A 26,009-nucleotide genomic window follows, 5' to 3' on the forward strand; every position below is an offset into this window, starting at 1 on the left:
CGGTGTCAAGAGGGCACAGGCTGAAGCAAACACAATCTGGCTAGTCCCTGGCATTCCTTGAAAATGTACTTTGAGCCAGACTGGTCCTACCTCAGTGCCATCATCCACCCCCCTCCCTTCCCCTGACCCCCCACGCCTCTAATTACAGACCTTGGCAGTGGGGCAGGTCTCAATTCTAGATCCCCAGTGACGGTTCCCCACACTGTCCGTGAACACTTCTTCATTCTTAGAGGCCCATGGCTGTAAATGATGTCAATCACCTGGATAGCGCTCTCTTCCACTGTCACATATTCCCTGAACAGGGACAGCCTTTCCGGTATGCTTTTCTGCCCTCCTCAGAGAACTGTTGTGTTCCTAGGACATGCTCTTTGACCCCTTGTTGCCAGTCTCGGTAGTTCTAGGTCCATAATACTGAATCTGCAACTCTTAAATCTCAACAGCTCTGAATATTAAAGTTTTTTTCTGCCCCCCTCAGTGTTCTTTTTGTACCTTTGTCTCAAACTCACTTGGTGTGAGGTAAAACTGGAAGTGACATGAGGTTGATGCATGCATCTGTCTGTCTTAGTGCACATATACGTGTTTTGCCACAGCAGTAATGATGTGTTTGATGGTTGGGAGCTGCCCTGGGCCCAGCTGGGGCTGTTGAATCACAGACCTTTCCAAAACTGAGAAATGCTTAGTTCCAGAGCACAGATGAACCCCGGGGATGGAGACAGGATGGGGGCCTGTCTCTGAATCTGGCCTGATTATGGTGCACTTACTTGTAACTGGATCCCTGGTGGTGCAGTGGTTAAAAGTTTGGCTGCTAACCAAAAGGTAGGCAGTTCGAATCTACCAGCTGCTCCTTGGAAATGCTGTGGGATAGTTCTACTCCATCCTGTAGGGTCGCTATGAGTCAGAATTGACTCCATGGCAGTGGGTTTGTTTTTTTTAGTTTTTACTTGTAACTAGTAACCAGTCCATTCTGACTCATGGCGACCCCATGTGTGTCAGAGTAGAACTGTGCTCCATGGGGTTTTCAATGGCTGTCTTTTTGAAGGTAGATCCCAGGCCTTTCTTCCCAGGCACGTCTGGGTAGACTCATATGGCCAACCTTTTGGTTAGCATCCAGGTGCTTTAACAGCATCACCCAGGGACAGTCCCACATACTTGTAGGGGCTGTTAAGTCCCAACTCTCAGCCCTGAGGCCCCAGCTCAGCAGGCCCAGAAACGCACATCTGAGGGTGTGATCCTGCTCCAGCTACCTCGGCAGATCTGGCAGCCCGGGAAAGCAGGGAAAGGCCAGTGAGCGTGGTCCTGAGAGACAGGTTCTGGGCATGGACCTTTCTCTGGGAGAGCCTGTCCTGAGGAGATGCATCCATGTCTGCGGTTTAACAGTGCTCCTAGAGTCCTCACCCCACCCACATGCCCCGATTCAGTGTTAACCACCAAGGCCAGATAGTTGCACTGTTGAGTTCTGGTGTCAGAAACACTATCCCAGCAACAAAATTGGAATGCAGATCTGAAACCTTTTCTGTAGCAGCTGCTGAGCAGTTACCAGGCTGCTGCACACTGATGTTGCATGAGAATAAATATTCTACATCTCTCCCATCTGTTTCTTATTCTAATGGAAGTAAGTGGATTTATTTATTTATTTTTAAGCCTTCTTATAATGGGAAGCTATGAAAGCAAAAATAGTCTTTCATTTGACTTGAAATAACCTATCAGCTGCAGAAGTGGAAGCCCCAGGGCTTGCAGTGGCCAGAAGGATCTCTGATGCTGCAAACTGGATGTGGCTGTGGTGACAGCAGGGACATCAATGTGGTTGTTATGCTTTTCATGGGCATTTCGGAAGGATTATAACTCCCAGTTTCCTTATTGTTTGTAGATAGCAACACAATTATGTAAATAAATTTCTGGAACTCTTTTTGGCTTGAATTTACCTAATAATGTCTATAGGAACTGTTAGAAGGCAAGCAAGCAGAGTGCCACTAATGCTGTTGTCTGTGTGTGTCAGTCTTGGACAGATCACTATTTGCAATGGAATATGTCAGAGTACCCGGGCGTGAAGACTGTCCGTTTCCCAGACGGCCAGATTTGGAAACCAGATATTCTTCTCTATAACAGGTAAGCACATTGGACAAGAGGAAAAGTAATTTCATATGTGCATGTGTTTAGCATTCTGACATGCTGGATGAGTTATCCATGAATTGGGACCATTGCTCCCTGCGGGGTTTTCTAAGTGGCCAGGCCTTTGAGAAGCAGTGGGACAGATCCCATTCTGCCAGTGTTTTTCACCCTGAATCCAGGCTTACCCTGCCTGGCCTGCTGCCCGAGTAGCTACATCTGCAGAGTTGGGTACTAAAGGCACGTGGCATTATTTCTCTGCACGTGGGCACTGGAGGCGTTCTTGCATGAGGCGGGGTACACTCACTGAATATCAACCAGTGAGGTCAACAGCAGGGCTGGATGCTCTGCTGGAGTCTAGTCTTTGGAGCCAGTCCCTCGTTTGATACATTTCTCGTGTGCGTTGGGAGAGTTCTGCAGCAAAGGCAGCTGAGTGGGTGAGGACTGTCTTCTCTAGCTGCGTGTGGAAGCTTGCAGTGCATGTTGTGTACCCCAGGAAAAAAAGCAGATAAGGGCATGTTCTAATAGTCCTTCTCCTGAGGCCACAGAATATGGTATTAATCAGCAAGCAAAGGCAGTCTCATATGCACACCAGACCCCTAAAAGGCAGACATCCAGGTAAGGTAGATTTCTAGAAGCCATGAAATCTTTTTAAACCATATGGTAAAACAAGCAAATCCAGAATATCTCCTTCCAATAAGGTCTACAGGGTAATAAACCAGTTAATGTCCAGTCAACTCTAACTCATGACAACCCCATGTGTGTCAGGATAGAACCGTGCTCCATAGGGTTTTCAGTGGCTAATTATTCAAATGTAGATTGCAAGGCCTTTCTTCTAAGTTGCCTCTGGGTGGACTCGAACCTCTAACCTTTTGGTTAGCAGCTGAGCACATTAACCATTTGCACCACTCAGGAATTCCATGAGATGTAATTGGCTTAATACAAAAGCAACTTATTTCCTAATGGTGATTGCTGTCTTTGACCCCACTCAGAGAGCAAAGCGAGCCTTCCTGACTTGGGAACAAACAGTGCTACCATCAGCCACTGCCCTTAATGGTCACGCAGTGATTCCCCTGGACCACTTGACGAATTTGTCCTGCTTTATTTCCAGAAGGCTGGGTGATTCAGTTTCTTTCATTGACTTCTACTTCTTTCTCTATCTTTGCTGCTGATGGTCACATTTCACTTTAATCATTGGGGCCATCTCTAGAAGAATAACCCTTTCTGGTTTGCTGCCACTATTCTGCTCCTTAAATTAGTTCAGGCAGCCAGGCTTTGAGAAATGATGTCTAAAGTAAGAGTGAGTGGTCCCAGCGTGAGGAGGTGAAGCACACATGGGTTTGCATGCCTATGTGTTAGGTCATCTGTTTCCTGGGAGTATTCCTGGGGACATTGACTGCTTAAGGGCAAAAGATTAAGGTGGGACAAGTCAAAGCATATGTCTTAGCCGTGGTATTTACTATCTCTGTTACCCTTGAGTCTCAGATTCCTCCTTTGCAAAATGGGGGACACGCCAGCTTCACAGAGCTTGGAAAGATAACTCTGTGGATGTACATAGTAGGTTTTGCGTGGTGTTTGGCAAAGAGTTAGCATTCAAAATGGCAGTTGTATGTTTACAGGCATGATGATGAAGATTTCTGCCTCGAGTAAGATGGTATGACAATTTAAAAAGAAATATCAATTCTGTTTTCCATAGTTTCCATTTCAGTTTTTTTCTTTTAAAATAAAAAATGAGCTTTATAATATGGTGAGATCTCTTAATAATGAGTTTGTACCGAAAAACCAAACCCCTTGCTATCAAGTCGATTGCAACTCATGGCAACCCCATGTGTTACAGAGAGGAACTGCTTCATAGGGTTTTCTTGGCTGTGATCGTTATGGAAGCAAATCACCAGACCTTTCTTCTGTGGTGCTGCTGAGTGGGTTCAAACTGCCAAGCCTTAGGTTAGTAGTTGAGTGCAAACCATTCGTGCCACTTAGGGGCCTATAATGAGTCTATAAGAGATGGTTTTTATGACTTATATGTAAGACTATGAACTCCAACAAATAAAATGTTTGATGATTCTATTGTTTTGGTTAATGAATATATAATTGAATCTCAAGGAGTGAAGGTATACTAGTATTTTCCTGACAAATGCTGCCAGGGACCAGGCCTTCAGGGATAACAGCCCTCCCTCACTGTGGTCCAGCTGATGGTAACAGAACCCCCTTTACTCACATCTCCCCTTGGATCTACTTGAAGATCTTCCTCTTGCCTCTTCTCACCATGTTCCTATTGACCACATCCACCAGACTCCATGATGGGTTCTTTAGAGGCTGCCTCATTGGGATGTAGGACCTCCTTTCTGAAGGAACTGGTAAACATTAGACTTGTGTGCCCACACGAGCACAGTATGGAAAAAGAACCTAAGAGAAAAATATTTAAGCCAGTCATATATACTGTGACAGTTATCTTTATAACAAACTACCCCACACTTAATGACTTAAAAAAAAAAAGAGATAACAGCTATTATGTTACTTCTCATGATTCTGTGGGTTGACCAGGCCCCTATGGAGGTTCTCTGCAGGGCTGGCTGCAGCTGGGAGCTCAGCTGGGGCTACCCACTCTAGCACTCCAGTTTCCTCCGCCGGCCTTTTCCACATGGTGAGGGCATCTCACAGCATGGTGGCCATGGGTGGGTGGAAACAGGTAGGCCTCTTAAGGTCTGAGCTTGGGAGTCCTGAAACACCACTCCCACCACCTTCTGTGGGTCACTTACTGCTGGCCCAGATTCAGGGGAGCAGACATAAGCCAAACCTCTTCAGTGGGAAAGAGGTGGTCACAAGCATGCTGGGAGGGAGGGGAGAGATGGCACCATCTGCAGAGACTAGCTAGCACACACGAGGAAAGGGAAGTGGTAAAAACTGGTAAGGTCAGGTTAAAGACTTGCAGGGGACAGGCAGAAAGACCAGAATAAACACATATGATGAAGTTTGTAGCCTGAAAAGAACACTAAGCTAAATGCATTTTTTTAGTAGTAGGAGGAGAGAGGATAAGTAGGCAAGAAGAGAGCATTTCCAAACACACATCGGATCTAGTATGCCTTTGCTTAGAGCCCACTCACAGACTTCCCTTTGTTGTCTGGATAGAAGAAAAAATTCATGGCCCAAAGTTTCGTATGGTGTGGCCCTCACCTCAGCCCTGACGTATACCTCCTGCTCTCCAGCCCAGCTGTTTGCTTTTCAGATCACTAACATGCCCAGACATTCTTCCCACAGGAACTTTCCATGAGCGCCCTCTCTGCGAGGACCAGTCTCCCCTTCCCCTTATCCATTTGACACAGCTTGACTCCCAGTTCTCCAGGGAAACCTCCGTCTCCCCTACCACCTCCAAGTCTAGTGTCCGATGTCTCTCATGGGCACCTAGCATAATCCCCTTACCATGGAGTCGATTCTGACTTATAGCAATGCTGTAGGACAGAGTAGAATTGTCCCACAGGGTTTCCAAGGTTGTAATCTGTACAGAAGCAGACTCCCACACCTGTCCCCCTGGGAGCAGCAGGTGGGGTTGAACCTCCGACCTTTCTTTTAGCAGCCGAGTGCATAACCAGCATTACACTTAATAAATATTTGTGCAGAAGTGCGACAGAAGGAGGGAGAGAGCAGGGAAGAACTAAATGGAGGAGTATGGAGAGTGACAGTATAACACAGTGCTGCTAAGAATAGCAAGAGAATGAAGAAATAAAAGGAAAGAAATATTGGTGACATACAAAACACTGTTAAAATGTGATCATTTCAAAAAAAATTCACATAGGAAGTAGCAAAAACAGAATTGAATTTAAAAGGATCCTGACCTTCTGGTATTCTTTTATTGGAGATTTTGGGAGTTACTGAGCTTAGTAATTTCTGCCAGTTTCTAGGCACTCAAAATAATACGTTATCCTCGGCAGGTTCATTAATGCGTGAATGCAGGGGAGCTTTCCTTAAGGAGGGACGATGCCATCATTCTGTGCAAGACATGGCTTTTAAAGGAACCTTGGTTTGGGTTGGGAAACGCATCACAAGGGTGTCTGTCATCTTTCTTGCTCTGTTCCTGTTTGATATTTTCAGGAGTCTGTGTGGGAGTCACAAATGGCTTTTGAGATGTAATGCATCTTCTGTGCTTTGAAGAGGCTGGGTCATTGCAAACAGCCATCCCCGCATCCTTTCTGGGATGGGCAGCTTTATTTCCCTGATGGATGGTGAACAAGTGATGGTGCCTTGGGCCAGCTGGCGGGTTTGCTCCGAATAGAGGACAGGCACTAATAAAAGCGTCTCTGCCTTAATGCTGATCCCAGTGGTTTGCCAGCTGCTGTATCCTGCTCTACTCCAAGCCTGCAGTTCAAGGATTTGTCTGAGCACAATTCTGCCCCAAGTGAGTAGCAGTTATGGATGGCCTGTCGTGGTTTTCCCTTTGGATGGAATTAAAGGCCTTGCTGGTATCAGCAGTCTGATCACAGGGGGAAGATGTCTCAGCCTCTCCTTATTTGAGCTCCTCCATCAGAAGGTTCAGTACCAATAATTGGATCTTTTTTTGATGAATATATTTGAAGATGTTTTTATTTGTTCTGTATTTTTATGACAGCATGGGATGCCAGCCATCCCTTTTTAGCAAACTCAGAAGCTGCATTTTCACATAAATAGCTCATAAGTAGCTCAAAAGTGCTGTTCTCTGCTGCAGCCCTTTCTTTCACATGTGGCCATGACCCTGTGGCCATGGCAGAGCTTCCAGGAAGGGACAATGTATGCAGAACACGTTTAGGTGGGATGTGATCCTGCCTCCAAGGCCTTGTGATTGTATTCATCAGTGACTGGCTAATGAAATATCATTTATTCCTGTTCCCAAGAGTTTTAGGTTATGTTCTCCCGGAAGACAACCCCCAAGATAAGGATTTCAGTGCAGATAGTTTATTTAGGAGGTAATCCTGGGAAGTGCTATTTGGGGAGGGGACAAGGTGATAGGGAGGGAGGGAAGTCAGTAAAGGGTGTCTTAAAATACAAGCTACCACTGTGGGCAGCTGGGGCCCTTTCCCATTGGGGCCCTCTGGGAGACTGCAAAGCTCATGTCTCAGCATTGTTCTGAGGAGACAGGGTGCTTAGCTACCAATGACCTGCAGTACTAGGTAGGGAGCTGCTTCAGGGGTATTAGTTCTCCTGCTCCTGTGCCTCACCTGTGCTCAGGCCAGGTGAGAGGAGCCTCAAGCAGGGTTGCAGAAGCTCAGAGTAGGAAGCTGTCTGGGCCTCCTGCAGGAAGGATGACTGCTGACCTGCCTGCTGCATCACAGATCTGTGTAAAGTCAATTCCCAACTGTTTTCACCTTGGCATGATTGTAAATCCGACCCTGGCTCTGGTGGGGAGGACAGCAGCCATGTGAGTGGAGGGAAGAACGTTCTAGAACTCAGTGGTCCTCAGCCGAAGCAGAGGAGGCAGGCAGAGTAGCAGCAGAGAGCCTGGGTCTGTGTCTGGGAGTGGGCAGCTTTGTGTGTCCTGAGGAGCGCAGCAGCCCTCATGGAGAATGGGATTGCCAGGAAGGGAGCTCTTAGATCCCATGCTGTTACAGTTGATGGCTCCTGGAACTGGGGCAGCGTGGGGACCAAATGAAGCTGGCATGTTGGTGCTCAGAGGCCCACAGTGCAGCCACGCCAGTGTTTGGGGTCTGGGAGGGCATGGCTGAAAGGAGAGCAGGGGAGTTCTTGGATACCATTGGGATCTTCCCATGAGCAAAGGAAATGTTGCTGCTGTGGACCTCAAGGGAAGGAGGTTTTAGGATGTGCCATTGCAGCATCTGGATGATCAAATATTCAGTCCTAATTTTTTTTTTTTTTTTTAATTTGGAGAGAGGCTACCTCTAAATAACAAGCTCTGGGAGGAGTGGCAGTAGAGAGAACAAGCCTGTTCTCATGAAATGAATGGAGCCAGCCCATCTGTGTTTTGTTTGCATCTCCAGAATACCTCCTCTGAATCAGCCTTCTAAACTGCCCTTTTCTTACTTGGCCTTGGTTGTGGTTTTTTATTTTTTATTAAATTTTTATTGGGCTTTAAGTGAAAGTTTACAAATCAAGTCAGCCTCTTACACGAAAACTTATACACACCTTGCTACATACTCACAATTGCTCTCCCCCTAATGAGACAGCCCCCTCCCTCCCTCTACTCTCTCTTTTTGTGTCCATTTCGCCAGCTTCTAACCCCCTCTACCCTCTCATCTCCCCTTCAGGCAGGAGATGCCAACATAGTCCCAAGTGTCTACCTGATCTAAGAAGCTCACTCCTCACCAGCATCCCTCTCCAACCCATTGTCTAGTCCAATCCCTGTCTGAAGAGTTGGTTTGGGAATGGTTCCTGTCCTGGGCCAACAGAAGATCTGGGGGCCATGACCATCGGGGTCCTTCCAGTCTCAGTCAGACCATTAAGTCTGGTCTTTTTACAAGAATTAGGGATCTGCATCCCACTGCTCTCCTGCTCTCTCAGGGGTTCTCTGTTGTGTTCCCTGTCAGGGCACTCATTGGTTGTAGCCGGGCACCATCTAGTTCTTCTGGTCTCAGGATGATGTAGTCTCTGGTTTATGTGGCCCTTTCTGTCTTTTGGGCTTGTAATTACCTTATGTCCTTGGTGTTCTTCATTCTCCTTTGATCCAGGTGGGTTGAGACTCATTGATGCATCTTAGATGGCTGCTTGCTAGCGTTTAAGACCCCAGACACCTCTCTCCAAGGTGGGATGCAGAAAGTTTTCTTAATAGATTTTATTATGCCAATTGACCTAGATGTCCCCTGAAACCATGGTCCCCAAACCCCCACCTCTGCTACTATGGCCTTCAAAGCATTCAGTTTATTCCAGAAACTTCTTTGTTTTTGGTTTAGTCCAGTTGTGCTGACCTTGCCTGTATTGTGTGTTGACTTTCTCGTCACCTAAAGTAGTTCTTTTCTTCTGTCTAATTAGTGAATACCCCCTCCTACCCTCCCTCCCTCCCCCCTCTAGTAAATGTCAAAGAATATTTTCTTCTCTGTTTAACTATTTCTTGAGCTCTTATGAGAGTGGTCTTAGACAATATTTGTTCTTTTGCAACGGACTAATTTCACTCAGCATAATGCCTTCCAGATTCCTCCATGTTATGAAATGTTTTACAGACTGATCACTGTTCTTTATCAATGCATAGTAGTATTCCATTGTGTGAATATACGATAATTTATTTATCCATTCATCCTTTGATGGGCCCCTTGGTTGCTTCCATCTTTTTGCTATTGTAAATAGTGCTGCAATGAACATGGGTGTGCATATATCTGTTCATGTGAAGGCTCTCATTTCTTTAGGATATATTCCAAGGAGTGGGATTGCTGGATAGTATGGTAGTTCTATTTCTAGCTTTTTAAGGAAACCCCAAATCGATTTCCAAAGTGGTTGTACCATTTTACATTCCCACCAGCAGTGTATAAGTGTTCCAGTCTCTCCACAGCCTCTCCAACATTTATTGTTTGTATTTTTTGGATTAATGCTAGCCTTGTTGGAGTGAGATGAAATCTCATTGTAGTTTTGATTTGCATTTCTCTAATGGCTAATGATTGTGAGCATTTCCTCATGTATCTGTTAGCTACCTGAATGTCTTCTTTAGTGAAGTGTCTGTTCATATCTTTTGCCCATTTTTTAATTGGGTTATTTGTCTTTTTGTTGTTGAGTTTTTGCAGTATCATGTAGATTTTAGAGCTCAGGTGCTGATCAGAAATGTCATAGCTAAAAACTTTTTCCCAGTCTGTACATAACCTTTTTACTCTTTCAGTGAAGTCTCTGGATGAGCATAGGTGTTTAATTTCTAGCAGCTCCCAGTTATCTAGTTTTTCTTAACATTGTTAGTAATGTTTTCTATACTGTTTATGCCATGTATTAGGGATCCTAACGTTGTCCCTATTTTTTCTTCCATGATCTCTATCGTTTTAGGTTTTATATTTAGGTCTTTGATCCATTTTGAGCTCGTTTTTGTACATGGAGTGAAGTATGGGTCTTGTTTCATTTTTTTGCAGATGGATATCCAGTTATGCCAGCACCATTTGTTAAAAAGTCTGTCTTTTCCCCATTCAACTGTTTGGAGGCCTTTGTCAAATATCAACTGCTCCTATGTGAATGGATTTATGTCTGGATTCTCAATTCTGTTCCATTGGTCTATGTGTCTGTTGTACCAATACCAGGGTGTTTTGACTACTGTGGCAGTATAATAGGTTCTAAAATTAGGTAGAGTAAGGCCTCCAACTTTGTTATCCTTTTTCAGTAATGCTTTACTTATCAGGGTCCTCTTTCTCTTTCATATGAAGTTGGTGATTTGTTTCTCCATCTCATTATAGAATGTTGTTGGAATTTGGATCAGGATTGCATTAAATGTATAGATCGCTTTTCGTAGAATAGACAATTTTATAATGTTAAGACTCCCTATCCATGAGATAGGTATGTTTTTCCACTTATGTAGGTCTTTTTTGATTTCTTGCAGAAGTATACTGTAGTTTTCTTTGTATAAATCTCTCGCAACTCTGGTAAGATTTATTCCTAAGTATTTTACCTTCTTGAGGGCTACTGTAAATGGTGTTGATTTGGTGATTTCCTCTTCGATGTTCTTTTTGTTGGTGTAGAGGAATCCAACTGATTTTTGTATATTTATCTTGTATCCCGATACTCTGCTGAACTCTTCTATTAGTTTCAGCAGTTTTCTTGAGTATTCCTTAGGGTTTTCTGTGTATAAGATTATGTCGTCTGCACATATAGTTTTCGTTCTTCCTTGCCAATCTGGATGCCCTTTATTTCTTTATCTAGCCTAATTGCTCTGGCTAGGACCTCCAGCACAATGTTGAATAAGAGTGGTGATAAAGGGCATCCTTGTCTGGTTCCCCATCTCAGTGGGAATGCTTTCAGGCTCTCTCCATTTAGGGTGATGTTGTCTGTTGGCTTTTTATAAATGCCCTTTATTATGTTGAGGAGTTTTCCTTCTATTCCAATTTAGCTGAGAGTTTTTATCATGAATGGGTGTTGAACTTTGTCAAATGCCTTTTCTGCATCAATTGATAAAATCATGTGATTCTTGTCTTTTGTTTTATTTATGTGATGGATTATATTAATTGATTTTCTAATGTTGAACCATCCCTGCATACCTGGTATGAATCCCACTTGGTTATGGTGAGTTATACTTTGATATGTTGTTGAATTCTGTTGGCTAGAATTTTGTTGAGGATGTTTGCTTCTAAGTTCGTGAGGGATATAGGTCTGTACTTTTCTTTTTTTTTGCGGTGTCTTTTTTTTTTTTGCCTGGTTTTTATATCGGGGGTATGGTGGCTTCATAGAATGAGTTTGGGAGTATTCCATCCTTTTCTATGCTCTGAAATACCTTTAGTAGTAGAGTTGTTAACTCTTCTCTGAAAGTTTGGTAGAGCTGTGCAGTGAAGTTGTCCGGGCCAGGGTTTTTTTTTGTTGTTGTTGGGAGTTTTTTGATTACCTTTTCAATCTCTTCTTTTTTTATGGGTCTATTTAATTGTTCTACCACTGTGTTAGTTTCTGTAGGTAGTGTGTTTCTAGGAATTCATCCATTTCCTCTAGGTTTTCAAATTTGTTAGAGTACAATTTTTCAAACTAATCTGATATGATTCTTTTAATTTCAGTTGGGTCTGTTGTAATATCGCCCATCTCATTTCTTATTCGTGTTATTTGCTTCCTCTCCTGTTTTTCTTTTGTCATTTTGGCCAGTGGTTTATCAATTTTGTTGATTTTTTCAAAAAAACAGCTTTTGGTCTTGTTAATTCTTTCAATTGTTTTTCTGTTTTCTATTTCATTTAGTTCCGCTCTAATTTTTATCATTTGTTTTCTTCTGGTGCCAGAGGGTTTCTTTTGTTGCTCTCTTTCTATTTGTTCAAGTTGTAGGGATGATTCTTTGATTTTGGCCCTTTCTTCTTTTTGGATGTGTGCATTTATTGATATAAATTGACCTCTGAGCACTGCTTTCGCTGTGTCCCAAAGGTTCTGATAGGAATTGTTTTCATTCTCATTGGAGTCTATCAATTTCTTTATTCCATCCTTAATGTGTTCTATAATCCAGTCTTTTTTGAGCAGGGTATTGTTCAGTTTCCAAATGCTTGATTTCATTTCCCTGCTTTTCCTGTTATTGATTTCCACTTTTATGGCCTTATGGTCAGAGAAGATGCTTTGTAATATTTGAATGTTTTGGATTCTGCTAAGGCTTGCTTTATAACCTAATATGTGGTCTATTCTAGAGAATATTCCATGTGCACTAGAAAAGAAAGTATACTTGGTTGCTGTTGGGTGAAGTGTTCTGTGTATGTTTATGAGGTCAAGTTGGTCGATTGTGGCATTTAGATCTTCCGTGTCATTATTGAGCTTCTTTCTGGATGTCTTTCACCAAAAGTGGTGTGTTGAAGTCTCCTACTATTATTGTGGAGCTGTCTATCTCCCTTTTCAATGCTGATAGAGTTTGTTTTATGTATCTTGCAGCCCTGTCAGTGGGTGCATAAATGTTTAATATGGTTATATCTTCTTGGTATATTGTCCCTTTAATCATTATATAGTGTCCTTCCTCACCCTTTATCATGGATTTAACTTTAAAGTCTATTTTGTCGGAAATTAATATTGCCACTCCTGCTCTTTATTGATTGTTGTTTGCTTGATATATTTTTTTCCATACTTTGTGTTTTAGTTTGTTTGTGTCTCTAAGTCGAAGGTGTGTCTCTTTTAGTCAGCATATAGATGGACCCTGTTTTTTAATCCATTCTGTCACTCTCCATGTCTTTACTGGTGCATTTACTCCATTTACATTCAGCGTAATCATGGGTAGGTATGAATTTAGTGCTCTTTTTGATGTCTTTTTTTGTGTGTTGTTGACAGTTTCTTTTTCCCACTTAATTTTATGCTGAGTAGATTATATATTGTCCTTTCCTCATATTTGTTGTTGATTTTGTTTCCGCTCAGTCTCTATTTTTTTCTTGTAGTTTATTTTGATGAGTAGGGTAGTTTGTCTCCTTTGCACTTACCTTATTTTTTACCCCTATTTTTCTAAATTTAAACCTATTATTATTTTTTTTTGTATTGCTGTATCTTCTTCTCTGTATGAAAGATCTGTGATTACATTTCTTAGTCCCTGTTTATTGTTTTAATGTTGGCTTCTTTTATATAATAACATCTCTGTTTTCTTGGTTTGATTTTTTTTTTTTTTTTTTTTTACCTTGATTTGTTTTTTTGATTTCCCTTCCTGGGTTGACTTCTGATTGCCTTGCCCAGTGGTTTAGTATTGGGTCAATTCCTGACATTGTTGATTTTCCAACCAAAAAACTCCCTTTGTAATTCTTGTAGCTTTGGTTTGGTTTTTACAAATTCCCTAAACTTTTTCTTGAAATGTCCTAATTTCACCTTCATAATTTTAGAGACAGTTTTGCAGGATATATGATTCTTGGCAGGCAATTTTTTTCCTTCAATTTTTTAAATAAGTCATCCCATTGCCTTCTTGCCTGCATAGTTTCTGCTGAGTAGTCTGAGTTTATTCTTATTGGCTCTCCTTTGTAGATGATTTTTTTTTTTTATCCCTAGCTGCTCTTAAAATTCTCCCTTTATCCTTGGTTTTGGCAAGTTTGATTATAGTATGCCTTGGTGTCTTTCTTTTAACATTTACCTTACATGGAGTTTGATGAACATCTTGGATAGATATCTTCTCATCTTTCATGATGTCAGGGACGTTTTGTGCCAACAATTCACTCTGTATTTTCTGTTATCCCTCCCTGTTCTAGATCTCCAATTACTCTTAGGTTACTTCTCTTGATAGAGTCCCACATGATTCTTTAGGTTTCTTCATTTTTTAAAATTCTTTTATCTGATTTTTCTTTGAATACATTAGTGCCAAGTGATTTATCTTCAAGTTCAGGAAATCTGGCTTCTACTTGCTCAATTCTGCTCCTCTGACTTTCTATTGAGTTGTCTACTTCTGTAATTTCATTGTTAATCTTCTGAATTTCTGATTGCTGTCTATCTGTGGATTTTTCCAGCTTATTACATTTTTTCATTATGTTCCTGAATAATCTTTCTAATTTCTTCAGTTGCTTTATCTGTGTGTTCCATGGCTTGTTCTGCATATTGCCTCATTTCCTTCCTGATGTCTCGAAGGGTTCTGTATATTAATCTTTTGTATTCTGCCTCTGGTAATTCTAGGAATGCACTTTCGTCTAGAAGACCCCTGGATTCTTTGTGTTGAGAGCTTGTTGAGGTGATCATGGTATGTTTCTTTATGTGACTTGGTAATGACTGTTGTCTCCTAGCCATCTATAAGTTATTGTATTAGTTTATGCTTGCTCACTGTGTCATAGCTTCTTGCTTTGTTTTGTTTTGATATACCCAAATGGGTTGCTTGATTCAGCTAGCTTGATTATTTTCACCTTTGGAGCTCTGACATCTTGTCCCCAAATGGCTAGAGCGGTTACCAGGTATATCAATCTAGGAGTCCATTCTCTTCTCTTGTGTGAATTCAGCTCAAGTGCCCAGGTAGCTGATCATCAAGTGTGTGGTATAGGCTTTGTCCTACAGTCTTTGAGGGGCAGGCGTGAATGATGTATGTACCAGTATCTGATTGCAGCAGGGGGCATGCTCTGAACAAGGCAGGGGACTGAGAACCGACCCCTGAGTATCTCTAAGGAAAGCACATCTCTGTTCCCTAGGGCGTGCAGGTGGGTGGGTTCTGCAGATGGACCATGGGCACCCAAAGTTTTTGGTTGTAAGGACTGGGAGGTACCAGTTATCTTTGGGCCTCTGTCGCAGGTGGCTGGGTGACCTGAGTGGAGCCACCAGTCCTTAGGTCCCTGATGTGGGTAGGTGTGGACCCTGTTTAATAGGCAAAGCAATGTCAGACATCAAACACACATCTCTCCACTGCACAGCTGAAGTGGTTGAAGTCCGCCAACAAGGGCCTATTCTCCTGAAATAGGCCCACACAGGTGCATGCAGAAGGGAAAAGTGCTCAGTCCACAGACTGTTTATGCCTGAACAAGAGCTGCTTCTGTCCTGAGCTCCCTCAGTTAGTGGAGCTGGCAAATTATCTTTTCCCCCAATTGTAAAATTCTCCTTCTCCAAGGCCAGGAGGATGGCTCTAGGTGCTCAACAGTGCCTATCTCAGGCCCAAGGAATTCAGCTGCTGAAGCTGGCTTGGGGGTGGGGTATGTACAGTAAAATGTATGCAAGTATGAGGCTTTTGCTGATAGCACTGTTCTCAGGTTCCAGAAATGTGAGTAGGCTGTGTGGCTGGCTGCTTCTCCCTGAGTAAACTGCAGCTGAACACTAGTAGCAGCCCGCCACTGCCACAGAGGGAATGGTGCCTTAGGACTCCCTGTGATTCAGGTCTGGTAACTCCTCTCAGCTTCTTAACTGTCCATTCCTCCCCCTGCCCCCTGTTCGTTTTCTGTGCCTGCCTTTGATGTTCAGGGATCCTAGCTTGTCATAAATATACTCGTTTCACTTTTTTTTTTCGGGTCTTTGTTGTAAAGAGGGGTCACAGCAAGTGTCTATCTATTCCGGCATCTTGGCTCCGCCTCTCGGATGTGTTTGTTTTTAATTTGTGCGTTCACTCAACCAATATTTAGTGAAGGCTTAACTATATCAGCCATAATTCTAGGATCTAAGCACCCAGAGTGATCAAACCAGACAAAATCCCACGCCCTTTTGAGAGAGGGAGACAGGGAAGAGAAAGAAAGACCACCAGTTTGTAGATACTCTGAGACCAATAATGCAAGGAAAGAGGACAGGGAGTCCTGGATCCAGAGGTAGGGGTGGGGCCAACAGAAGCAGTGAGGTGGGGCCAACAGAAGCAGTGAGCAGCAGGTGGAGGAGCAAATCATGTGGTATGGGGGAGGTACCTGTAGTGTTCTTGACAGGAAGAACAGCTAGTTTAGCAGCCCTATCAGGAGAGGCTGGGAAAGGCTTTGAAATACAAAACAAACAAACAAGAGATGACTGGGCTTCCAGTGGTTGTCTGCCCCTTCCAGGTTCCCTGATCTGCAGTGGACTCTTCCTTACATTGTCTTTGAATCATTTTTCAACTCTGTAAGTTCCAGAAGTGAGGCATTGGTTGTTCAGTGCTAAAATTCTTACCTTCCATGCAGGAGACCCAGGTTCCATTCCCAGCCAAGGTTCTCATGCTCAGCTACTACTCATCTGTCAATGGAGGCTTTCCTATTGCTGTGATACAGAACAGGTTTCAGCAGAGCTTCTAAACTAAGATGGACTAGAGAGAAAGGCCTGGCAATCTACTTCTAAAAATCAGCCAATGAAAACTGTAGTGAACACAAGTGTTCCATCCAGTTGTGCGTGGGGTTGGCGTGAGTCAGGCCTAGGCTCTGTGGCAGCTAACACGTTCCAGAAAACCATTAGTGGATGCAAATGATTCTTCTCCATAGAGAAGCAAATAGCTTTTATCTGCTGGAAGCCCACCCCCTTAACAAGTTCAGTTGGTTCACCATTTCTGGTAGCCCATAACGTGTCTGCTCTTTGGATTGTTTTTAACACCTTACTGATTCCTTTGTTAATTAAAGACTAAAATCAGAACTTTGACTTGTGCTTGTATTACACTTGTGAAAGCACCATGATTTTATCTTTAAAAAAATGTGTTTTTATTGGCACTGAGGTAGAAGCATGCCCTCTCTATTCTGTTCTGGGAACAGGAGGAGGGTGGCACGGCTGGGCCAGTGGGGGGTGGGCAGAAGAGGAATCAGAGACACAAACGGGCCTGCAGACCCAGCCTTGACTTTTACTGTGAGGGAGATGTGGGAGTCTCGATTCTCTTCTCGAAGCTGGTTTCCTGTCTTTTTTGCCCTTAATAATTGTAAAAATATTTATTTCTGTTCTTCTGTCTTAGTTTCCTAGTGCTGCTGTAACAAAATACCACAAGTGGGTGGTTTAAATGAACAGAAATTTATTTCCTCACAGTTCTGGAGGCTTAAAGTCCAAATCAATGTCTGGGCCATGCTGTGTCGATTCCTTCCTTGTCAGTACTTCTGGGTGTTCCTTGCTTCCTTGGCTTGTAGATCATCCTCACACGGTGTCTTTCCTCCCTCAACTCCCCCCACCCTATGTGTGTGCCTGCCCATGTGTCTAATCTGTTCTTTTTATAACTCAGAAGTGATTAGACCTAGAATCCATTCTTCTCCTCTGGTATTACCTAATAAACACAACAAAATTCTATTTTCCAACAGGATCAAACCCACAGATCGGGATTAGGATTCCAACACATCTTCTGGGGGACACAGTTCAATTTCTGTCAGCTCTGACTTGCCCTTCATAGACCCCACTGGTTTATCTTATCCAGAAAGTATCCTCTGTTCTCCGCTCGTGCACTCCTGAGTGATGGCAGTGGGTGTGTTTCTTTCATTACTTTCTCTAGCATCTCTGTTATATTTGGGGAGGGAGGACGTGTGCACATGGTCCTCAGTCAGCCCTTGAAAGCCTCACTAATGTGTCTGCCTTCGGTGAACTTGGAGCCTGGCCTGTCTGCAGAGTGGAGTGTCTGCCAGCTGACCTGGAACACTCCTGTCTTGGTCAGCTCTTTCTGAGAAAGCTGGGGTCTCCATGCCCTAAGCACAGGTGGTCGTCCTTGAGCTCTTTTACTTCCACACGTTGAAGCAAAGCTCCTTCGCTGAACACTCACTGAATGGCGGGTTCGGGCTGGTCAGGACACATGGACGCTTATTTCCTTCTTCTGTTTCTGTAAGATTTATAGCCTTGGAAACCATGTGGGGCAGTTCTACTCTGTCCTATAGGGTCTCTGTGAGTCAGAATTGACTCGATGGCAGTGGGTTTGGTTTGAGGCTTTGTGTGGTGGTACTGCTGGTTTGGTGGTGAATGCCTGCCTTCCGTGTGGGAAACCCGGGCTCAATTCCTGGCCAAAGCATCTCATGCTCAGCCACCGCCCATCTGTCAGCAAAGGCTCGTGTGTGGCTGTGATGCTCAACAGGTTTCAGTGGAGCTTCCAGATTAACACAGACTAGGAAGGAAGGGCTAGCAATTTACTCCTGAAAATCAGTTAGGAAAATCTGTGGATTACAACAGTCTCGTCCCCAACCAACACAGGGATGGCACAGGACTAGGCAACATTTCATTTTGTTGTATTAATACATGGGGTGGCCATAAGTTGGGGAACAACTCGACAGCAGCTAAGAACAAATACATCGGGCTTTGTGAAGTCGACATTAGCACCCACATTTCTCAGGGGAGGAGACTGGTGCTCAGAGAGGCTCAGTAACTCCCCTATGGTTGCCCAGCTGGTGTGCAGTGGGCCCAACTCTGTAGTCTGTGATTTGCCCGAAGTTGGCCTGCCCTAATCATGACTGAGAAGCGCTCCTGCTGTTCAGAGTTCTTGTGTCTTTCTTTCCTGAAAGTCGAACAAAGCAAAAGAATCCATCTATCCCTCCCTCTAAATCGGCTTCACTTTCCGACCACCTGGGCCACTCTGCCTCTGCCTTTCATCTTTAACTTTCTGAAGAGGGGTAGTTGTCCGTTCCAGTCTTTTGGAGTTGAGGTGGGATTTTCTTACCGTTGCTCTTAAGAGGTTATCTTAAGCATCTGACATCCAACTATTCTTTGACCAAATTCCTTGTCAGTGAGGGCCCAGAGAGTGCTCCCATGGTTGACAAAATTCAATGACAAAATCAAAAGCCCTTTGCAAGAGTTTGAGGTGTGAGCAGAGTCTCAGAGGGCCAGGTACCACAGAGTATTGGAGTTTTCTGGGATGGCTCTGTGCTGGAGGTTCCTGGGGAAGACTGCCCTCCTGCATTTGGCCCAGGCCAACCCAGGGAGCATGCCTCACCCCCCACTGCCTCAAACCCTGAGGGCCAGGAAAGTGATCTTGCGCAAGAGGACAGCTTTGGGAGATAAGCTTATTGATCTTCACAACGTCAAATGCAGAGCCAACATGATTGTACCGGCCCATGTAATAAATATCTGAGACAAGAATTCGATGAGAAGTTCAGTCATCACCACGAGCTGCCTGAAGGAAGAGAAATGGACAGCCACAGCTTTGGGAGCCAGGGTCAGCCCTAGGCCTGCCGTGGAGGTTCCTGAGTATTTTCCCTGCCCACCAGGGCTGTGTTCACTGGTCACTTGCTGTGGGACAAGCACATAGAGAGTTGTGGTTCACAGTGAGGAAACATTTGAGAAGGAACCTCAGCTATGCAGGTTATGGGGAAGGGGCTTTCATGGATGGGCCCAAGTTGAAGGTGTACTATGGTATGTAGCAGGAACGGGAAGGACCAAGGCTTTCCTCAGGCCATGGCCAGGGTGCTGATGAGGCAGATGCTGGCAGTTCAGCTCAGAGGTATTTTACGAGGACATTCTTCTATGTGAGGGATGCTGTACTTTCGAGAGGGAGACACTATTCACTGCCCTTAAAGCATTTATAATCAGTAACACATCATTTTACCCTCAGTGATCTTATTCGATTTCATGTTTGTCAGTGAAGTAATCTGGAATTATTATCCTTAGTTCATCATGGAGAGAACTGTTTGGAGAGAGATGAAATGGCTTCTTCATGCAGGGCCAGGATTAAGGCCTTGGCACTACACCCCTCACAGTTTTTCCAACTCTTGATGACTTCTTAGTGGGTGTAAGACAAGGACACACGAGACCATCCTACAGGGCAGAAGGCAACGTGTGTTAGGGGTATGACTTCGTATAAGGATCTGGAAGAGAGTGATCCTCATCCAATGGGAAGAGGAGATAAATTGTTCAGGGTGGGGTGGCCATGATTCTTGGTCTCCCAGGGACAGCCCTGGCTTATACCCGTCATGCTGACATAATTATTAATAGTGTCCCTTTCACTCTTATGGAGTATCCTGCTTTAGACAATAATTTATGTGGTCCTCTTGCTTTAGGAGGAGAGGTGAAGAGAACATGGAGAAAACAACTGGATTAAGGCATGGGGCCAGAAACGATAGGGCACATTCATGGGAAGACAGGCAAGGAAGAAGATGGCCCAAGGTTCTTAGAAGGAATGGCTGGAGGTAACGCTGGGGAGGACCAAATCATGCAAGACACTCAAAACATTTGTTTTTAATTCAAGGGACAGGATGAGAATAGGAGTAGTAGGGCCAGGGGTGAACGACACACTAAGGCATTTGGATCATTCCAGGCAGACCTAGACCATGCATTATCTTCCCTGGGAATCTGTCCCTGACTTCCTGCCGCAGTCCCTCCTCTGTGCTGTGTGGACCTAGGAGGGTGTTTTGTTTGTTTATGTCATGGGACATATTTTAACACTGTTGTTCATCACCACTGCCTGGGAAACTCCATGGGATGACTGTATTTTATTCATATTTTTTATACCCACACTATAATGTGGCAAACAGTCCATGGAAAGCAACAAATAACAGTGAGTGAGTGAACTAGTTAAGGGCCCTTACCTTGGTCCAGCAGGGAATTGCTGATGAACAGAATTTGGATAGTAGCACTTGGAACTCACACTCTGTAGATTGCATTCAGTCTTTCTTCCCACTACCAACAAGTACAAAATAAGAAAATTCTGGTTGCTTGGGTCAGAAGTGTGGGATGTGAATCACAAAATGTACCCAGATTTATCCTGAGAATCAAAATTAACCTAGAGCTTATCATTCTCCTTTTTCCTTCACTTCCCATGCCAATTTGTCCTGAAGGATTATTTATTTTAAATCACTCCAGTTATCTTTTAACATTATGTGTGGTCTTTTATTTAAAATAAATTTTAAATTCTTAGGTAATCACATCTCTGTGTTACATTTTTTATGAATCCTTTGTGACTTTGGGATTCCATACCAGAAGGTTACAAATGCATTCTGTAATAGTTCCTTCTAATACATTTTAGTAAATAAAATAGTTTGCTTTTTATTTTATAATGTTTTAGTAAACAAAATTGTTTGCTTTCTATTTTGTAGTGTTTTTCTGAATTTTTTGTGTGTATTGAACAATACATCTTTTTCCTACTGAGTTGAAATGGGAAGATTATATTTGTTTCTTCATGTGCCAGTGCCATACTGAGTGTTAAGCAGCGTGAGCCAAAAGAGACATATATGTTTAATGGCATGCTGAAATTTAACCCAAGGTAAAGGGAAAACTCTTAAGCACCCTCAAAGTGAAAAATATAGTAGTAAGAAACAAATTTGCTTACGTTAATAGACCACTACTTTCAAAGATGGAAGAAACATTATTTTTAAAATAAAATATTTTACTGAACTGAACTATCCAGTTTGAAATATGTAAAGTCTCACTTAGTTTACACCATATCTGAAAGAATTACTCAGGAAAATCCGATTGAAGCAAGATAACAACTTGCTTATTATCTTATATAGTCAGTAGTTGTTAGGAAAAAAACCAGCAAAAGTTACAGTGAAGTTTAAGTATTTTTTGATAATATCTTCATGTAAATAATGACGTAAATATTTGGTTCGCTAGGAGATTGGGAAGTAGAAGGAGAAACAGGAAGTCTACTGTGGGCCTTCTCTGGTTCCTGTATAACAGAGATACCCTAGTTAAACGTGCAAAATGTGCAAAATGAAAAATGTACAAGTAAATATATATGCTAAATATTTGCATACCTATCAGAGGAACAGAAATGGTATAGCTCCCAAACCAATAGACACAAAAATAAGAAACCACAAAAAAAATAAAATAAAAATAAAGAATTCTGTGAATGCACCAGATGCAAGCATAGAAAAATTAAAGGGAAAAAATGTACGAGATAATGCTAGGGAAGAACAAAACTAATACAATAGAAATACATTAAAACAATTACTAATTACAAAATGGAAACCCTCGTGGCATAGTGGTTAAGTGCTATGGCTGCTAACCAAAGGGCCGGCAGTTCGAATCTGCCAGGCGCTCCTTGGAAACTCTATGGAGCAGTTCTACTCTGTGCTATAGGGACGCTATGAGTCAGAATCAACGGCAATGGGTTTATATATATATATGTTTAAAAAAAAACAAAGTGACCCTGTAAGACAGAGTAGAACTGTCTCTTAGGGTTTCCAACAAACAGCTGGTGAATTCGAACTGCTGACTTTTTGGTTAGCTGCCGAGCTCTTAAGCACAGAACCATCAGGGCTTCTAGATATATACAGAAGATAAATTTTGATCAAATTGATCCAGAAGCTTGAAACTAAAGGGATTTAAAAATGTAGATCAGAGAAATTCCACCAAGAAAACGCAGATTTTGCACTGTTCTTATTTGACAAATACAGTATGAAGACATGTACACATACAAGCAACAACCACAAAATAGCATGAAATGAATACTTGATATTGATTAAAGGAAAATTTATTCATAAAACAAAAATAGTCATGAACATTTATATGACAAACAATATGACTTGAATATATACAACTAATGCTGATGAAATACAAAAGAAAAAAAAGCCAGAATCTAGGAAAGAAATGATATAAAACAAGTTGGTAAGACTAACCCAAGTGATATACAGAGAGATTTGTACCCATGAAACAAACAAAAAATATTATTTTCAGACATATTTGAAAGCATTCACAAAAATAATTATTTTTGAACCACAGATAATATCTAGTGTATTCCAAAAAAGCATATATCATGTCACTCATATTCTCTGACCACAGTGCTATAAAAGCAGAAATAACAAATGAGAGCAATATAGTAATATATTTATATATATAATTTTTAGTTGAACATTTTTTAAAAAATGCTCTCGATCTTGGCTTAAATAGGAATTTACAATTGATATACCAGACTTTTAAGAAATGAGTGACCTTGAGAGGGCATGTATCAAAGTAGTACTTAAAAATTAGAAAAGGAAAAAAAAAAAAAAGGAGGAAGTTTAAAATTTGTGTAATTAAGCCTCTATCTTAAAAAGCTAAAAACTGAATATCAGAATAAAACTAAGGAAGCAGAAGAAAGGAATTAGTAAAGACTTAAACAGAAGTAATCTCACAAAGAAACAAAACAAACACACCTTAAAAAAAAAATCTGGTTATTTGAAGCATCAAAAACTAAATGAGTAATGAGAGTATATTTATAAACACTTAGTTGAAATGGATGAATTTCTAGGGAAGTACAAATTACTAAAATGTGAAAGAATTGGTAGAAAACCAGAATAGATTTTTTAAAAATACATAAAAAATGGAAAAGGTAGGCAAAGGTTTACCTTTTAAAAGGTATATTTTTACATTTAAATTTTACCTCACCTTTAAAAAATAAACATATAACGTATTTTAGAACATGGATAAAAGGTGGAAAATTCATTTTATAAACCTAGTGTAAAATTCATATTAAATTAACACAACAAAGATACCTTAATAGAAGATAACTTTCAACAAATCTACATTTTAATATGGGTGCAGACATCCTAAATAAAATATTGGCAGGTAAAATTCAGCAGTGCATTAAATTAAAAATACCAAGTAAGGTTTATACCAGGTAGGCAAAGATGGATTAATTTGGTAGATTTATTCATGGAAGGAAACAAATATGTAATCTAAATAGAGACTGAAAAATTATGAAATTCAGCTCCCATTCTTGATCAGAACACATTATAAGCTAGGGATATAATAAATTTTTCCTAATTAGATAAATATTATCCACAAAAACTACAGACAACATAAAACTGACTGCTGAAAAGTTAGAAGAATACCAATCAAGTCAGAGAGACTGACTTGAGATGCTAATAGATACCTGTGCTCTCCAACTGTCTTCTGGGGGCTCTCACCCGGGCACTCAAAGAGCAAATTAAAAACAAGATCTAAATACTACAGGGGAAGAGACAACACTGTCGTTATTTCCAGTTGATTATTTACCTAAAAATAGAATCAACTGACAACCTTTGGAATAATAAGACAATTGAACAAGGAAGACTAGATAATAATGTTAACTTTAAAAAGAAAAACACACACAGTAACTTAGCCTCATATCAGTGAATACCAAATACCGATAAAGTAAAATGGAAAATAAAGCTCTCGTTTACAATAGAGAAAATAGCCATCAAACGCTCAGGAATAAACCTGGTACACATACACCAGACCATAGTGAGGAAAACGATAAAAATCTACCAAGGCACGTAAGAGAGTGAAACAAGCCAAAGCAGCAGAAATGCTCTTCCCGCCCTTCCTCGCACAGGGAAGCCTGGTGCAGCAAGCAGCAAGATCGCCCTCAGAGCTTCCAGGCTCAGGGCTCTAAAGCGGCCCTCGCCTGGTACCCTCTAGGAGACATTCAGCAAGCTGCTGCACTGGGCCACCGGGGTATCAACTAGTTGATCAGCAGGGTGAGTTGAAAGCTCTCAGGGTGCTCATCGGTTCCATTGGTGGTCCTTTGAGGCCTTGCAGCCCGTGTGGGTGCTCTAGGTGCTACTGCCCATGTGCACTCTTCTGCCTTGATTGTCTGACTTCACTGGGCCCAAGAAGCTCCTGAGTACTTGTCAATCACGTGGAGACTCCACTTCTACTTTCCGCAGGGTCCCATGCAGCAGATGTGGAGTAGGGCTCGACAGTCTGCTACAGGTGGCTCCTGTTGGCCGTGGATACCAGCCTGCATCCCTTTAGTTAGGTGGAAGCTGGGAGGGACTTGGTGCCTGAAGTCTCGCATTTCAGCCCATGCAGTAACCTCAATTAACATTTGTGTCTCCTTCCTACTGTCCAGAGAAAGATTAACTGAGTGATGCATGACGCTTTCACCATTGACGGCTTATGACAAAAGAAAAGAAACTGGGTTTAACCATCTTTATGTTTCTTCCTAACACTTACCTAGTTTTTGCTTCCAGTTCTCCCCAGGGATGAATTAATGCTAGCCAACTTTAGTGAATCATTACAGGAATTTGTGTGCATTTTGCTATCAACACACAAGATGTATTATGACTGTCACAGTTCCTTTGATTAGTTCTTGGTAAGCAGAACATAGTATGGGTTCCATTTTGTAGACTTGTGGATAGTGCCTCTGAAGGCTATTATTATGAAAGAGTTAAATGTTTTGTACCCACCAATGTAAACATTAACATGAGAAGATTTCATGGATTTTTGAATTTGAGACTTGTGGTAGGTAGCATCTGGGTTTGAAGGTTGCAGTTCTTTCTGAACTTCCAGTGGACACTGTCATACTCTTTTTACCTTGGTTTTGTTGAACCTTACTTCATTTATTATGAAAACCTAACTTCAATAATTATGCTAAACTATTGTTCGGAATATTTTTGGTTTAAGGTTTAAAGATTGTTGTTGTTAGGTGCCTTCTGTATGGGATAAAATTGACAAAAGGAACTTGAAAGATAAGATAGAAAACTTAGGGGGCAGTGAGTTTGTTAACGGGGGAGGAACAATTCAGAAAAGAAGGGCGAGAATGGTTGTACAACTCAAAGAATATAATCAATGTCATTGAGTTGTACGTGTAGAAATTGTTGAATCAGTGTATGTTCTGCTGTGTATATTCTCAACAACAACAAAAAATAAAATAAATTATAAAAAGGAAAGGAAAGCTAACTTTAGATTGAGGGCAAGGCAGAGACTCTTTCAAAACACCAGGATTGATGGCCATGGCCAAGTATAATTGCTTAATTTCTTTCCCTTCTCTGAACAGCTGGATTTCATTTTATATATTTTCCTCCAGTCCACTCACTTATTACATTTGTCGTGCTTATAATGACTGCATTTTTCAATCACCATGAATATTTCCCGTGTTTCCATGGGCTTTCCCCAATTATCCTTTTAATAATGATGTAATATTTCACTGATTAGATGTATTCTCTTCACTATTTGGGGGTATTGGTAAATTTCTTTTTTTTTAAGTTTTTATTTTGAAATAATTACAGATTCACAGGAAATTGAAAAAATATACGTGGAGGTATTGTGTATCCTTCTCATTTTCCCTTAATGGTAACATCTTGTATTACTCAAGG

General features: G+C 41.9%; 1 protein-coding gene across 1 annotated transcript in view; it reads left to right on the forward strand.

Annotated features, from left to right (window-relative positions):
* Positions 1-26,009, forward strand: part of CHRNA7 (cholinergic receptor nicotinic alpha 7 subunit) — a 193,415-nt gene that overhangs the window by 97,853 nt on the left and 69,553 nt on the right. The window contains exon 4 of the mRNA XM_049905457.1: positions 1,997-2,106. Coding sequence (XP_049761414.1) covers positions 1,997-2,106 — 110 coding nt within the window. The remainder of the gene's footprint in view (positions 1-1,996; positions 2,107-26,009) is intronic.

This window comes from Elephas maximus, chromosome 13 (assembly GCF_024166365.1).
Source record: "Elephas maximus indicus isolate mEleMax1 chromosome 13, mEleMax1 primary haplotype, whole genome shotgun sequence".
Taxonomy (NCBI): Eukaryota; Metazoa; Chordata; class Mammalia; order Proboscidea; family Elephantidae; genus Elephas; species Elephas maximus.